The 17435-nt window shown below is 41.1% G+C and overlaps 1 protein-coding gene across 1 annotated transcript in view; it reads left to right on the top strand.

Moving 5' to 3' along the window:
- The first annotated feature begins 7730 nt into the window (after positions 1-7730).
- The window catches only part of RIPK4 (receptor interacting serine/threonine kinase 4), a 42762-nt gene continuing 33057 nt past the window's right edge, over positions 7731-17435 (top strand). Inside the window, exon 1 of the mRNA XM_054975043.1 lies at positions 7731-7983. Within this exon, the coding sequence (XP_054831018.1) occupies positions 7802-7983 (182 nt within the window). The 5' untranslated portion in view covers positions 7731-7801. The remainder of the gene's footprint in view (positions 7984-17435) is intronic.

Genomic DNA, 17435 nt, shown 5'->3' on the forward strand with positions numbered 1-17435 from the left:
TAAGATAAGAATCCATTTAAACATTGGAGGACAATCCTTCTTAGTTTGTTGTTGTTGGGTAAACTACAAAAGCCATTTGTGTCATCTTTCATGTTCTTCAGTTTTAAGAGCACTTGTGATCTGCGTAAACATGTTGAAACGCACAACCGTTCAGCTTTGTACTACTGTGAGGTGGAAGGCTGTGTTTTTACTGCATGGACCTTGCATACCCTAAGGCAGCATAACAAGAGAACACATGAGGTGGGCATTAATAACATAGCATAAATTTGGGCTGTTTCCAAATATTGGTCTGTACAAAATTACATACATGGCTGTATGCAATTTTGCAATCCTTGATCTGGATAAATTTGCAGGAGAGAATTGTTGCACATGGGAGAGGTTAAGTCCCCCTCCTGACTATCAAATGTTATCTACAAACTTCTTGACCTACCATCTGTTTTACCTGGGAAGATGCCAAGTTGGAAATATGTATTGCTAAAGTAAAGTGTAGTTTCTCTCTTAAAAGGGCTTAACTTTTTTTTAAGGGCTTAGATTGCACTGTTGTCTTCATAGACCAACTCTTGGAAATGTTCCTTTCTTATACTGATGCAGGTTTTCAATTCTTAGCTGCACTCTAGTTCCTCTATGCCTCCACAAAATAACCATGTCTTTATATCAGTGGACATTTAGTTCCAACCAAGAACATCAAAGAGCTTTGTGGCATCTCAAAGCAGGGCTCTCCAAACTCAATAACAACATTCGATTTATATGCCACCTTTCAGGATGACTTAACACCACTCAGAGCACTCTTGGTTTGCTACACCAAACTAGCTCAGTGTGTCTGTGGGCATTTTCATCATTCTATGAAGACGGAGTAGGGAAAATGGTTGCCATGAGGGCAGGGCTAATCACAAAATGTTGGAAGTTCCAAGCCAAGTATCCTCCTATGTTTCTGAATGGGTACTCCCTGCAGACACATCTTGGACTCTTCTGAAACACCTTGTACTGCAGTGAGATGGAAGAAAGTTTGGACTATTTGTTTTGGTAAGAAATGCTTTGGAAAAAAGCAGATGGGTGTCAGGACCTACTGGTCACCATAGTATCCTTAGGCACCACGATGGAAATTACTGGCTTAAAATTGTTGTCACACAAGCTTTTGTGGATTAGAGTCTTCTTCATCAGATGTATGATTCTCAGTTGGTAGGGATATATACATATATGTACACATATATACTTCACTACAGAGAAAAATGTAGTGTGAGAAAAAGGCCATGAAATGGCCTATGTCAGTAGGTTACATTATATTATACACATTTTTATCTAATGCTTTTCCCTTTGAGTTCACAGTGACACACAAGTCTATTCCCCTTCTCCCCTTTATCTACACCACCTGAGGTAGGGTAAACTAAGAGGTAAGTGTTTGATGCAAAATCACCCAGTGAACTTCATTACTGAGCAGTGATTTGAACCTGAGTCCCTAGACCTAGACCAGTATTTATCCACTACTGTGTATTGGCTTTCAGTATATAGGTTTACCCTTTCAGTGCACAATGGCATACAATTTATCACCAGAACGATTCACTTTGATGCTTGTTTGTGGATGTTGGTTTGTTAGAACTTTTAAACCTCGACGTCATTAAGAAATCTGGTATATGCATTTCCAGATCTTTCAAAGGACTGAGCCCATTATTGGCTTAAATTCGACTTAGGTATACTGGAACTTAAGAACTGAGTGCTCAAAATACCATAGAAGCTCTACATTAATTCTTTCTGTTGACATCTTTAGCACTGGCTTTGATTTCTAACATTCATATAATACTTTTCCCACAGAAAAATGGCCATTCAAAATACAAATGCCATCTCTGTCAGAAGTGTTTTTCATGGTGCTATACACTGACTCTCCACCTTCGCAAAGTGCACCAACATGTCTGTAATTCTCGCTTCCGGTATGTTTTTTATTGCTATTTTGAAGGGGGAAAAGTCTTCGTGTTGTTAGATAATTAAAAAACCATGAGCAGAGCTTGCTTGTGAAATAGATCTTTCCAGTCTCCCCTTCCTGCTGCATCTTGCTGTAGACGACTCACTCCAAAATCCACTCCTGAGGGCCAGCAGACTCTCAGGAACAGGGTGGGATGCAGCACAGGAGGAGGCTTTAGTAGAAGAAGAAATCTGTGGCAATCTCGGGCCCTGCTCCCCCATATACAAGTGTACATATTCATGCAGGTTAATGGAGGTGGTATTGCTCCATCTCAGTTTATTTCAGGAAAAATGTTTTACTTAATATGGTAGAACAAAACAAAAGAGATATAGTGTAACACTGTTTTTATTTTTGGAAGAAATTTTCCAGACTGGGATAAAATCAACTTAAGAAATAGAACAAGACTTTTATGGTATCATTTCTTCAACAATACAAGATAGATTATAAAATATAAAGGGAATAAAATGCAAAACACATGCAACTGTTTTGTAATCCTTTTTGTATCTAGCTATCACTTGGTGAATTTTATATTTTATTTTATTTATATCTATTTTTCCCCAATGGGGACCCAAAGCAGCTTACATCATTCTCCTATCCTCGATTCCCAACCCAACAAACCCTGTGAGGTAGGTTAGGTGTGTGATAGGCCTAAGGTCACTTAGTAAGTTTCCATGGCAGAGTGGAAAATCAAACCTACATCTCAGATCCTCCGTCACTCTAGCTACTTCACCATGCTGGTTTTCATATTTGGATATGAAATTTAAGTTATATTGTTAAACTTTGAAGTTCATAGAGTTTATACCATTTGTGAGTCTCTGGAATGGAGCCATATGTGCCCCAGATGGAACATGTACCTCTTCCTCACAAGAATGGTCTTCTTTGTTCGGCAAGGCTTCTTAAATTAGCTGCTGAAGCTGCCCTCAGTTGGGCCACTATTACCACTGGAAACATGAATGAGTAAAGAGTAACATCATCTTATTTACATTGTTCCCATTTTGTTTGCCTTAGATACAAGGAAGATGATGACGGATATTTGAGGTTGAACTGCGAGGTATAATACACCCCTGACAATTTATGGTCTTCAGAACCAAATGTTACTAGAGAGGTCTTCATTAAGTCCAGAAGGCATTGGAATAAAGACCTATGCTTCTTGGGGGAGAGGATGATTCATTAGCACAGCCTCATTCCATAAGATGGCTGCCTTAGCTGCAAATTTCAATAGAAGGAAGTATGTGAAGCCAGTGTAGTTTGATCTGAATGCACTCCCCCTCTGCATGAGTCCTTCAGGTGGTGGTGGGAGGGTAATTCTGTTGACTTCCCTTCTTGCCCCATATCCCACTCTTTTCCCAGGAGCCCTCTGATCTTGAGGAGCATCTGATCAGGATTATGCAGGAAGAAAGGGGAGAGAGCTGTTATATGAACTAGTTCCATTCACAGTTTGTTTGACCCAACTCTGTATCTTCCATGTACAAGAAAATGCACATTCCTACCTATCCATTGCCATATGTGATAAATACTCATGTCATGTGTTTATTTCACTGCATGCACAACAATAGCAGCAGTTGGCAGAAGCTTCCCAGTGGATGCATGTTACATATATACATGAAGTGCACCTGCAAAAGTGTAAATATGTTATGAGCATAGTTTTGTACAATAAATTATATTCGTGTATAAAATTTAGCCTGTGAAGTAGTCCTAAAATTCTTCATTATATATCTTTTAAAAATACAGTTGTAGGTTCTTATATGAAAACAGCTTTGTCTTAAGCTGCTATTGAAACCCCACCCAAGAACTAGATTTGTACTTTTGCATCTGGATATTTTTAAGGCACAATATTGCAAAGTAAACTCACCCATCCTGTTCTTCAAGAGAAGAAATGCAGGAGAATAAATCAAAGGAGGCAGAGTCAAATTAGACAAGTTTATTTTTCATTGTCAAAAATGCACTGGGGTGGGGTGGGGACTGGGCAGTTTGCATGTTGGTTACAGTGTTGTTTCTCCTAATTGTAACATCTGTGAAATATCAATTTCAATTAAAATAATAGCTACTGTATTTTAGGTCTAATTCAAAGTCCTTAGTTGGAATGTGATCACCTGTCAGTCCAGTTTAAGTGAAACATGGACGGACAGCCACTATTGGATTCAGTGAAGCAGCACCCTGATTATCCTTGTGCCACTGTAGAGGAAATAGATCCAGGCCAGGAGAGACTGTTTCTGTTTGCAAGAAAACTCTATGCCCTCTCTCATGTTTGGCTGCAAGTGATAGCTTATACACAGGGATGGGATTTTGTGGTTTCTCCATTGCTAGTATGGCTGCAGATAAAGCACAGCAGCAACAGGGGTTTAATACGGCATAATTTCCTTGCCCAATCCCGTAGAAGTGGCCACCCCCCCCTTCTCCGGGGCCACTGGGGCTTCTGCATTTTAAAAAAGGTACAAGAATATTATAGCAATATGAGGTTGTAACAACAGGTGTAACATGTCTGAATTTTCCCCTTTCATTTTTATTAAAAAGTAACTCTGTAGTCCCTTCCCTTGCAAAGATATGCCTTTTCCCTTATATATCTGCAAGTGATCTGGATAGACAATTACTTTTTAAAAAATGAAAGCTGAGACCTGAGAATTCAGATAACCTGCTACACCTACTGTTACAACAGTGTATCACTATAATTTTTAAAATAATTTTTTTTAATGTGGGAGGGGGGGAATAGCTGCTGTAGGGCCAGGGAAAATGTTAGGGAAAACAACTGCCGTATAGGCTGAAAAATCCAAATTTTCTCACCCACAAGCAGCCATCCAGGTTTAATGGCATCCTTTCCTCAAACTTCAGAGCAAAGTAGGTTTGAGAATGATCTCAGAAAACCCAGGGACCCCCCCTCCCCCCAGATGCATGACTGCAACACATCCCAAAAGCATTGAACTCGGGGCAGATGACCCATGTGGAAGACTCCCTAGTCCCTGTTAGCATTCTGCCTATCCCTAGGGACTAAAAGGTTGATTTCTTTCCTAAGCGCCTTCAAGGGTGACGTTAGTGACAACAAAAGAGTTTACAATTTATTTACATAATTTATATGCTGACTCTCCAGAGGCCTTCTTGAAGCAGCCTACAGAGTAAAAGCAAATAGAAGAAAACCATAAAAATAACAACTGTAATGTGAATATTAAAACAAACCTTTTATAATTGTCCTTCTCTGTCTCAACTGATTTTTGGACTCAGCCCACCTGCCCCTTGAGTCACTTTGTGAATACAACAGAGGACTTACAGGGCAACTTTAAAATTACTTCGAAAAAACATCTACTCTTTGTGACAACTTAACCTTCTGCAAGTGCCCTGCTATACTCCCAATCATAGCGATTAAAAGTGAAGGGTATTTCCCCCCCAGGATTATTCATGGATGATAAAGGATGAAAATGCAAACATTGCAAAAGGCACGTGCAGCCTAAGAAACATATACACTACACTACACACACTAGCTTTTTTATTGAACTAAGATGTAACTATTCTTGTTCAGCTTACGTTTCTAACAATTCATAGAGACTTGGTAGTCAATGAGATCACTGATTTTCCAATAATTTCTTAAAGTCACATGTGGACAAAGTGGCTGATATGCAAGGAAAGCTGGCTATTGCTCTGGTACTTCATTGATTAATATGCTAAGTGTATGAAAATCTGAAAAGAATTATGGCAAGGCAGCAGCAAAATATGCTGTTGTCTTTCAAGGAGAAATTGTAGCAAACTGGAAAGCAATATACACAGGTATGTTAGTTACTACAGATTCTTTCATTGGCAGATGAAATTTTAAGGCAGTGGAGCAAGTCCATTTAATTTATTTTAATTAATTAATTTATTCAACTTATATACCTTTTTGCTAACATGTCTGGTGCTCAAGTCAGTTTATTTAAAGATCAGCTGCAGGACTAATATGGCTAACCATCTTCATCTGTCACAAACAGACTGTAAAGCATGGGCAGGTTGACTTGAAAAGCGACTGGTAATAAACTGCCAAGATGGAATTTACACATGCCACTTCACATACTTTTCAGTCTTATTCTCTATTTTGGTGTACGAATGTGAGAAACAGGTATTTTAATTGAAAAAAAATGGATTGGTTAACTAAAGAATCTTATTCAAAATTTCATGCACTTTACATTACAAGACTTTGGTCCTGCATGGCTATCAGTCAACTCATAACTTGTGCATTTATTTGTTTTTCACAGGTTACAGGGTTGCTAGCTCCAAGTGGGAAAATTCCTGGAGATTTTGAAGGTGAAACCTGGAGAGGGTGGAGTTTGAGGAGAGGAGGGACCTTGTATCAACCCAGAGACTCTCATCCCCTGTCCCTGATGGCTCGCCTAGCCACTCAGTTCCCCGAGGAGCCTCTAAGAGCTTTGGTTGTTTTGAAGCACTCTGGCTTCCTGGGATCTTTTGAGTGTGTGTACCTCCTTAGCAAGCAACACTGGTAAAATATATGATTGGAGTTTATTAAAGAAAGAACGTAAGTGTGTGTGCAAGGCAGAAACTGCTCTTATAAAGTATTTAGGCAAGACAGAAAACAACAGCTTGCTAATCTAAATATGTTCTGACTAAAATACTACTGGCTGGCTGGCTGACTAAACATTCTCTGAGTTGGTTCCAAAGCAGGTTGATCTTACCAAAGTCCATTCATGCCAGGCTCACTAGGCATCCTGGAGATGGCATGGAGCTGAGGAGCTCTCCTTTACATTGCAGATAGTTGATAATGGCTACAAGGTAGCAAGACTGGTCTGGAATGGTATGGTAAACTGCCTAGAAACGGAGAGGCTTCTTCAGATCTGGAGGGGGCATCAGCCCACTCAAGGAACCAATCAGGGCTCATTTCTTAATTGGACATTACCTCAGTGTGAAAATTTAGGGAGTATGGGAAGAGCTGAGATCATCACCAAGCACTGGCCTTCCCAAGGCCACTCTCTCAAGAGAAGAAAGCAGCCCAGGTGCAGCCAATTACCAGAGACTGTGCCTTTCCCAGTAAACAGGCCTAGTGAGATTTCCTGCAAGACATGAAACCTGAACCAAAGTTTTACTCTGTATTAGGTGGAACAAGGCCTACACCTTACAGACCTTGGCAGGAATAATGCCAGACAGTCCACCCTTCAGTTTCCTCTAGGGTAACAGAGCTGTGGCCGGGAGATTAGTTGTAATTCCAGGAGAGTGGGAGAGGGCTAAAAATAAACACCCATGTGTGGAATTTGGTTTTACGTGATTGGACCATAGTTGACAAGAAAGAGGCCTGGGATAGAACAAAAGACTACAAGCTAGCAGGTGTTTGGGCCTCTATGCAGCAAAAAAGGGGGCAGAGCAGAAAGAGAGCACTGAACCGAATATATTTCCTTGTTTGGGCGGTGTCAATGTCACTCGATTACAGATGCACAAGGGGGCTTCCAACCAGGTTGCCTCGACTCCTGAAAGCTACTGCCAAGGTGTCACAAGCCCCTCGACTGCACCCAACGAACCCCTCTGGAACTCGGTTCTTGTCACTGTTTAAAGCTGCGAAGTACAGAACAACAGTTCTCTAGAAATGCCCCCACCCCACTCGCTCTCTCCGCGCTAAAGCCTCCTCTTGTTGCAGCCTGCCCTGTTGCAACACACCCCCGGCTTCTTCCTTCCCTCGCTGATAGGGGCTGTTCGGATTACGCTCACAGGCGAGCGGCGAGAGCGAACCCAGGAAGTGATGTAATGGTTGGGCAAATGACTACACCTTGAGTCACCTGGGCCCAGACAGACCGAGGAGCAAGCGCGGAGGAGGCGGCGGGCGGTCGACCGGTTCGGCAGCGCTGTCACACTGGAAGAGCAGAGCCGGGGGGCCGCATGGAGAAGGCGGGTGGCTCCCCGTGGGCCATGGGGCTGCTGAAGACCTTCGACTCTGGCGAGTTCGTCAGCTGGGAGAAGATTGGCTCCGGGGGCTTCGGGCAGGTGTACAAGGTCCGCCACGTCCACTGGAAAACGTGGCTCGCCATCAAGTGCTCGCCCAGCCTGCATGTGGATGAGAAGTAAGCGTGCGTCGGGGCTCGGGAGGGGAGCCCGGCTGTTCGGCTGAGCAGGGCCGAGCATGAATTCCTTCGCGGCGGTGGCGTCTGTCAGGAGCGAGAGAACCCCGTTGAGCAAAACTGGGCTTCGCTGGAAGGGGGTGGGGAGAGAGTTTTCTGTTTAAGCCACCGATACGTGCAAAAAGAGAAACGCGATGCTGCGACCGTCAAGTCCGTTAAACTTGAGCTCAAGGAGTTTAACCTTTGGAGCGGTTCCCTCCGTTGCAAGCGGTTGTTCCTCGGCAAGGGGTCGAGGGTTTGTCGTTTCGCCGCACGCGGCTAGCCGCTTCGGAGAGAGCCCCGTTTGCTGCTTGCAGGGTGAAGGTGCAATTCTAAGAACCTACTGAGAGTAAACTACCTGGGAATGCATTTCGGCTTGCTTCCGAATACACGTGTTTTGTTTGCTCTAGTTTAATGCGTGTTAAGAGATCGAAATTGAAACTTGCTCGGGTTCGTTCTTGGTTTTGTGTCCTGCGTAATTGACTGTCTGGCAGCAGCGTTTAAAAGGCATAGGTTTTCTTTGCTTGCCTTGAAAACCACCCCCTCCCCGGCTCGATTTATTAGGAAAAATATTTGTCTCTGCCTGTATGCGTTGCTCCTATATATTGAGCAAAAGCGGACCCAAAGCCGTTTTCTTTCCAGCTTATTTTGCACATTCCGTTGCAAACTTCTGCTTGCTGAGCGCTTGCAAGAAAAATCGGGAAGAAGTGGGGAAGGTTTGCAACTGCGTCAGTTCCTGGCACTTCCCACGGTCTCGAGCGGTGTAATTCCATATTTGTGTGCTGCAGCCCTACTGCCTCTGGATGTTGCCCCTGTGCGAGATGATTTCTATTATATGGCGTCGTGCACACGTGCTGGTTAGAAGATCGCGTTTGCTAAGCGATGCAGATCTGCTCGCATATAGATTGCGCCCATGGACTTCTTTGTAATACATTCGCTCTGTAAAGGCAGGCTGCTTTCATAAGTAACATGAGTTGACAGTAGGAAGGGACGCTAGAAGCAAGGGGCTTGGCTCTGTGCGCACTTGTTCTGCCTTTGCGTTTCCTTCAGGGCTGTGCCTTGGAGTTCAGCGGAGCGGACCGGTTCTTCTGCAAAGGGATAGGTGGTGGCATGCAAAAGAACTTGCGGAGGAAAAGGGAGCGGCTTGAGAGGTTTGCTAGGATGGAGCGGCCTTACATAGGTGGATGGAAGTGCAGGAATGCTTTCCGTTTTCAGTGGTGCTCTTGGATGAATGTCTTGCGCGAGCTTGCTAGTTGCTTGAGATCAGGCGCTTTTGCCGATTACAGTCGAGTCTAAGCTCCTTCGGAAGCACAGCCTGCCCCTTTTCTTGGGGGTTAGGAGGGAATTTTGTGCCTCGAAGCTTTTGTTTGATTGATGCCAACCTCTCGTTATCTATCCGCACCATTTCTGCAGCCAGAGTGGTGAGTGGTTGTGCACACGTATTTGTAGCTTTCAGTTATAATACACATTTACTCATTGCAGACAGTCAAGCTCTCTTTTTTAAAAAGGGGGCTTTAGTGTAGTTTTCTGAACAGTTTTGGACAATAGATGATGACTAGCAACTGATCTGAAATGGAATCTTCTGGAACAAATTTATAGCTATCAAACGAGATAAAAATGCTTGTTAGTTTTACTGTTATTTCCCGTGTGTGTGTGTGTGTGTGTACATGCTAAGTAAAGTTTTAACAACCTGTAAAAGTTATTCTTCTTATAATGTGCAATTGCTATAATAAAACAGTAATAAAGTCATAAATATTATGAAATAATGTGAAAGCAAGTAAAGGAAATGCTGAAAAACCATAGTTCAATTAAAATAGTGTCTAGTAGGGTCAGCTGATCAGATAATAATTCAGCAATTGCTAGCCACTTCTAGATACTGTAATTTATATATATATATCTTGATGTGCGTGTGTGTATACACCAATTAAGAAATACCAGAGCTAAATCCTGCTAATTTACACGTCACTCAGATCTAACTGTAAAGTGCTGGAATTTGATTGCTAAGATGTCATTATGTATTGCTAAATATATGTACTAGTAAGTATAATTCATGGCCCAAATTATGTGACCTAGTGCTATTGGAGGCATATTTTGCTTCTTGTATGCATAAATATGTCTTGTGGTTACAAGGGGTCCTGTTTCAGGAATTGTGTCAGAAATGCAATCTGGAACAGAATCTTAAAGGTCATCTATTCCAGTCCTTTTACTCAGTGTCAAGACTTATCCACTCACCAATTCTCACAAGTCAAGCTATGACCAAACTATGGTTGCCGCAAGTTAAAAGAAGGTACGGTACAAAACAGATAATTTATATACACGTTTGGAATCTGATCATTTGAGGTCAGGAATTAATTTTAATTCAGGCTGGATTGCTTAGTGATGGGAAGGTTGTATCTTCCCCTGAAACGTATAGCTTGACCCTTGAAGTTATCTTCTAAGACACTGGCAGCTCTGCAAACTCCTAGAGTCCCCACTATGCTTGATAACAGCTAGATAGAAAATGGCTTTAAGTTTGCAAGAGAGCATTCTAGAATGTTTTTTCAATAAATCGTCCTGCAAAAGTGCACCAAAATATTTCCCAGATTTTATGTAATCTGTAAGGGTCCACAAAAAGCAAGGAACGATTTCTCACTGAGATTCAAGGCAGATTGCACAGTGTGAGATTACTACAGTCAATATCAAGAACACTTCCATAAACAATGCCATAGGGTAAATAGACAAGTTCACAAAGACATAGCATTAGCAGAAATCCAATACAACATAGTGGTGAAGTCTATGGTTCCTAACTCATTAGTGGAGCATCTGAGATCCCTCCCCCTTACAATACAGCCCTCCTATCTGAGTAAAAAGCCTGTGCTGATAAGATGAAACCATTCTTCTTGTAAATGGACTGTACCAGCTCTTAGAGTTACACACCTGCAGTTTATCAACATTTCCTTACCTTCCTGAATCTATTATTAATGCTCCTGTATCATGGCATGTATTCTGGGCCTATAATTGTCTATCTTAAAGAGTGAAATGCTTGGCTCTTAATATTTTATGGGTTTTTTTGTTTGGGGTTTTTTTTGCAGGTAGAGGTAAGCACTACATTGTACAATTTTTTACTTTAACCCTCCTCCAAGGAGCTCAAAGTGGCATATATCATTCCCCCCCCCCTCCATTTAATCCTCACAACCACCCCAGGAGGTATACTGAGTGTGTGTAACTGGCAAAACTTCATGGGACAGTGTGGATTTAAACTTGGATCATTCTGGTCTTAGACTTATATATGTATTTATAGACTGCCTTTCTCAGTGAAACTCAAGGTAGATTAAAAACCAATAAAAGCTCCCTTCTATTAGGAAAGATCTAATAACAACACTCTTCTTTGCAGCCAAAACTTCACTGGCATTAGATTGGAAATCAAAGTCAATTCCCCTCTATTAACACCCGGTTCAATAAAATTTGGGATCTCTTACTGATGGAGAAAATAAATGAAAAGTTGTACTTAAAATCCAACCCCACCGGTACTTCAAATTTCTATGCCAAATGGGAACCTTTCTTAGAATTTTTGTCTAAAAATAATCTTATATTAACAAAATTAAGATATCAAGAAGCTGTCGAAATGGAAATGTGGGGACTGTGGTAAATCCTATTGAAAGAAATGTTTATTGAAGATACTTCTGTTATAACTACGGATCTCTTGAAATGTGACTTTGTACAGACAACAGTTAATTTTTGCGGATACAAAGATATATTTGTAGTTGTAATTTGTAATGGTTTGTAGTTTTGTAAGTTTTGTTCGTATAAAATTCTTTTTTAAAAAAACCAATAAAAGCAATGCAATCAATAGAGAAACAAAACTGAATTATAAAAGTAGATAAACAGTCTAACAGTATGGTATAGAAAACAAAGCAGTGGAAACTGCCCAAGGTTTCAGACCGAGACTGTGCCCCTAGTTAAGTTGGACACTCTAACCACTGTGCCAGGTACAAGGAGGCTGAGGATTGCTGGCAGTAGAATAACAAGAGTCATGAAAATAGTATAAAATCATTGTCATGTACTCCTTTTACTGTGACTGAGACAAAGGCTTTGGCTCCCAGACTGATGACTATCTGAATGTTTGACACTGAAGTATAAAGTGGTAAAATTCATTTCAGCATTTAAAGGAAACTTGGGCAAACAACATTTTTGAATCATGACCCATGTGGTGGTGTTTGTACTTGTTTGCTGGTACAGCTTAGAGATACAATGGTTATTTTTGTTTCTGAAAATGCCTTGCTGAAGGAAGTAAGCTAGTCTCATATTTGTAAGAACAATATGTGATTGAGTAATGCATAAATCATGGAATTAAAAAATACTCAGGTAAGTGAAAGATTAAATGTTTTTGGATTCCTTTTTTTTGCTAATTGGCTAGAGCAAAATGCAAAACAAGTAATGAAACAAGTTATTTAATATGTCTAGATATACAGTCTGTAAATGTTTGCATTTTGAAGGTAGGCCATAATATGGCTGGGTCCCTGTCATACTGCTCAGTATTATGAACTGGCTCAGATAGGGGTGCCAGGTCTCCCAGGGGCCAAACCAAGGGGGGCAGTGAGGTACTTACCTCCACACCTACCTGTTATGCTGAAAAATAACTTCATTTAACGGCATAACAAGAAAGCATCTTTGTGCTTAGGGTGCTGCCTCCCTCTTAGGTGCCTTCGCCTCCCCCCACTGGCCTGGTAAGTGGCAGCAGGAGGGCAGGGGGCAGGAGATCCCCCATACTAGTGGTGGGATGGCACCCATCGTACACCCATAGTATAAATGATGATTAAATAAAGCTGATAAACTTGTTGTATGTAGCTGATGTCTTTTACCTTAACTAAAGCAGAAAAATGTTGAGAGCAGCTCCAGCAGCCTGTGTGTTGCTCATTGCCAACAATGCCCTGGGCAGGTCTACGATTATGGGGTTTAACTACTTCAGGCTGCTGGCAAGTATATCATGCTAGCTCAGTTGAAATGTCATCTTATGCCCTCTTGGCTGGGAACAGTTCCCAGCATACTGAGCCGTGCCTTAGTTAGGCATGTGTTGGCTTGTCCTAATAAACTGTACCCGTTGCAGCTCCAGAGGTCAAAACAGGCAGCACTGAAGCAGGAAGTGCTTCAGGTGTTTTTTTTAATATCTGAAGTACAAATAAAAGAATGGAATGGAAGCAGGATTTTCTAAGCCCTTTGTAACACACACACACACACACACAGTCTCTTTTTAAAAACTAAGTCTGTGCTGGGGATGAGTAGAATGATTGGAAGACAAGTATAATTACCTTATGGCTTATCTTTGTTTGTATTAATTATCAGATGCTTTGTCAAGGGATAACTGGTGGTATAACTGCATTAAATTGTATTGCTGGTATTCTAATCCAAGTAAGATCTTGCATCCCATTTGGTTCGTGCTTCAAAATTGTCCCATTTTGTCATTCCATTTAACGTGACTTGATTTCAGTGGGTGGCTAGCTGCATGCAAAGGTACCATTCCTGGTATTGAGGTGTTCATTTATCTCTAAAGGTCAATGGAACATTTTTTTCTGTCAAAGAATGGAGAACTCTCTCCCACAGTCTCCCACACGAGTTCCACTGTGTTGACATCCTCACTGTTTTGTGGGGGAGGGTGAACTGGGTGTTCCTTACTTCCATTACCTAGAAATAACCATAGTTGATTGAGGGAGGCAAAATAGAAGAGGAGTGTTCAGAACTTTTTTGAGGGGAGAGCTGGTGTAACTATTTCCCAATATATCATTGCATCCGGTTCTGTCACCCTGAACTGCCCAAAGATCTCTGGCTAGTTTCTGTTGATTTTCTCTTGATCCTGTTTATGACTGGCATCTTCTTTTCACATTTCTCTCCAAAATCACCTTTTCTATAAAGTTACTTGTCTTCATTCCCAACTAAAACAGAGCAAAAAGTACACTGCATTTGCTTACCATCACTCATTTTTCCTCCCTTTGTTCTGACACCACTGTCAAACTGAAATTTATAATTTCCTTTGAGGCAGGGACCTTTTTTTGCTTATGCTGCTGTAAATGCACCCTGGTTGTTCATGATACTGTATATATAATGCACTAGAAAACTGTTCACAACTGCCACAGTCCTCTGTGACTAAAATGGCTTCCAGTGTAAGCAATTCAGATGTAAAACCTTAAAGTGATTTATTGTTGCTCTTAATTCAGATAGGGTGTGTGTAAGTGAAAGAATTTTGATTATGCTGAGTCATCAAGAGAAATAATGGGAAATTAACTTTGATTTTACATGTTTGTGGAGTATGCTGCTAAGCATTATCTGCAGTTAGTCTACAAACTTTAGGTACATACTTTATGAACTTTTAAAGTCTCTATATTAAACAACATTGAGTTTATTACAATAGAAATAAGTATTTACAAAGCAGAAATACTTTAATTTTATTTTCCCCATTTGTACTTATTCTGATGTAACTTTTTTGAAAATAAGTTCCTCAGATTTTCAAGGGAAGAATTGTTCCTATCCACACAGAGTTTTAGCCAGTATCTTCATAGCTTAAGTATTTGTTTGCTTTTTTATCACACAGTGTGCTGCTGTGGGCCTCTCATGCTTAACATTGCTGCTTCCTAAAGAAAGATACCAGCCCTTTACCATTCTGCATCCATTCTTTGGGCATCTCAGTGCACCTCAAGCATTTACTCCGTGCTACCTCCCACCAACTGCAGTCCACACCTCAATCATACTAACCAGATCCATTCAGATGCCGGATTGGGTGGTACAAAGCAGCATCACTGGTGAAGAAAGTGATAACATCTGTTCCACATAATGTGGTTCTCTTTGCCACTGTGCTGTAGAGAGACTTCATAGGGTCTGGAATGTGGTCTGCAGTTACCGTTTGGTTTTGGGTAGTGAGTGAACACTTCGGTGTAAAAGGCTGTTCTTTGGTAAGCATTGTACAGACTGACGTCTCCTATAAAACATTTAGCACTGAAAGCACAAGCCTTCAGAATGCAATGAAACCATTTGTACAGTATTTGATTCTAAATTATTTTTAAGTAATGCTAGTCATTTTTCCATTGTGTTGTTAAGTATCCCAGTTAACTGAGTATCTTCTGCAAATGATAACCTTTTTAAAAAGCATGTAAGACCCTGAGCCCTGCTCAGACCAGTAGTCAATCTAGTCCAGCAACATGTTTCAGACAGCAGCCAATCAGTTGGTCTGTAGTGACAACATACAGGTAATAGAGGCCTTCCCCTGGTGTTACCTCCTAGCCACTGGTATTAAAAAGTTTGCTTTCTCTGAATATGAAGGTCCTCCTTAAGTATGCTCACTTAGAGTGAGTTTTCTGGGTATTTGGCCCATGAAGACTGGATCCACATTGGGTTTCTATAATTCCACACTTGAGGGAGTTGAACTGAAGTAGTATCTGATTTTTTATTTCTCCAAACAGAAAAATGCCCCTTTTCTGCTGCAGGTTTTCTGGTGGAAGACAACATCAGCGGTTATGTCAGTGTGGTTTTATTTGTGCATGTGTTACAATATTATAACATTTGGACATTAGATGAGGTTGTGCTTAACCTCGCTTCACTCTTCTTGTACTCTAAATTTAACTAAATTTCTGTGTTGATTGGCTGGGGTGTTCTGGAAGGAGAGTTTAAAATTTCAAACTGGGGGGGGGTTACTTAAAAAAAACAATATTGCAACATTGTTTTTTTTTTAGAAAAAGAAAAACCTGGACTAAAAAATAGAGGAAGCACTCCTGTACAAGTTTGTGTTGGTGAGAAGACCATTTTACTACTGAGGTTAATGTGCACATGCAACACATGACAAATCATGCCTTTTTTAAAGGATAAAAGCAGAGAGCTGTGGGAGAAGAAATGGGGAAGGGGGAGAGTGTGGATAAACATTGCCGTTCAACCAGTCAGGATGCAGGGGGATAAAGGGGAGGCTGAAAGGCAGGGCCAGGGCTGACGCTGGAGAAAACATTCCACACTACAACAAAAGCTGTCTTTGAGTTTGCTGTAAAAAACAAACAAACAAACATTGGGGTGTGTGCACATGGGGAAAAACCTGCAGAAAATCCAAAGAAAATTAGATTCTGTAGCAGATGCAGCCTTTCACCATGCGAATGCAAAAAAGTATATAGGGAGCAATTTGGATTCGGATTCAAGGTATTTTTACCGTGTATGCAGAACTTTGGGCATGTATCAAAGCTTTATGGGGCCAGAATTAATGAAAGCACCCTGTGCAGAAAAGGCCTTAGTCACCATTGCTAGTAGCTTTTGATGGACCTCCATATATACATCTCAGGCTAATTTAAAGCCATCGGTACTTGTAGTAATCAATATATTCATTGCAGTGAATTCCACAACTTAATTTTTCATGGAGTAAAGAAGTATTTCCTTTTGTATTTCCTGAACTGATTCCCAATCAGCTTTCTAAGTGTTAGTATTATGGGAGAGGGGAAAGAGATCTCCTTCTGCTTTCTCCTCCTCTCTCATCCCCCCTCCCCCGTCTTTGCTTCTAAACTGAAAAGTCCCTGATTCTTCAACTTTTCCTCATAGAAAATGTGCCCCAACCCCTTCATCATATTGGTTCCTCTTCTGTACTTCCTACAGCTCCACAATATCCTTTTTGCGATATGGTGACCAGAACTGCACACAGTACTCAAAATGAGGCCACACCATAGATAATACACGGGCATTGTGGGATTGACCATTTTATTTTCAGTCTCTTTCCTAATTATGTCCAGAGTAGAGCTGTTCTTTTTTAACATTGTAGTACACTGAATCAGCCCAGTTACCAAACTATCCACTACAATCCCAAGATCTTTCCCTCTCAGTCAATCTACACATCCTCACTGTATATTTACAGTTATTTAAAGGATTTTGTTGTTTCAGTGTGCATCACTTTACAGTTGCCTACACTGTTTTTTTTTTTTTTTTTTGCTATGCTGTTGCTCACTCACACAATTTAGAGGGATCTTCCTGGGGCTCTTCCCAATCTGTCTTAGTTTTCACCATTCTGAATTATTTGATATCATTTATGAACTTGGCCACTGCCCTGGTGACCCCCCGTTTCAGATCATTTAAAGAGCATCGGTCCCATTACTGATCCTTGTGGGACCTCATTGCTTACTCCCTTTCACTGAGAGAACAATCCGTTTATTCCTACTCGCTGCTTCCTGGTTTTTTAGCCATTTTTATTCCACAAGAGGACCTGTTCTCTTATCCCCAGACTACTGAGTTTAGAAAGGAATCTTTGATGAGGTACTTTGTCAAAAGCCTTTTGGAAATCCAAGTATCGCCCTACTGGGTTGCCTTTAAGCACATGCTTGCTAACCTTCTTAAAGGCTGGTGAGGCAAGACCCTTTGCAGAAGCCATGTTGATTTCCCCTCAGCAAGCATTGATTTTCTATGTGCTTAAATAATTCTAC

Source organism: Eublepharis macularius, chromosome 3 (genome assembly GCF_028583425.1).
Source record: "Eublepharis macularius isolate TG4126 chromosome 3, MPM_Emac_v1.0, whole genome shotgun sequence".
NCBI lineage: Eukaryota > Metazoa > Chordata > Lepidosauria > Squamata > Eublepharidae > Eublepharis > Eublepharis macularius.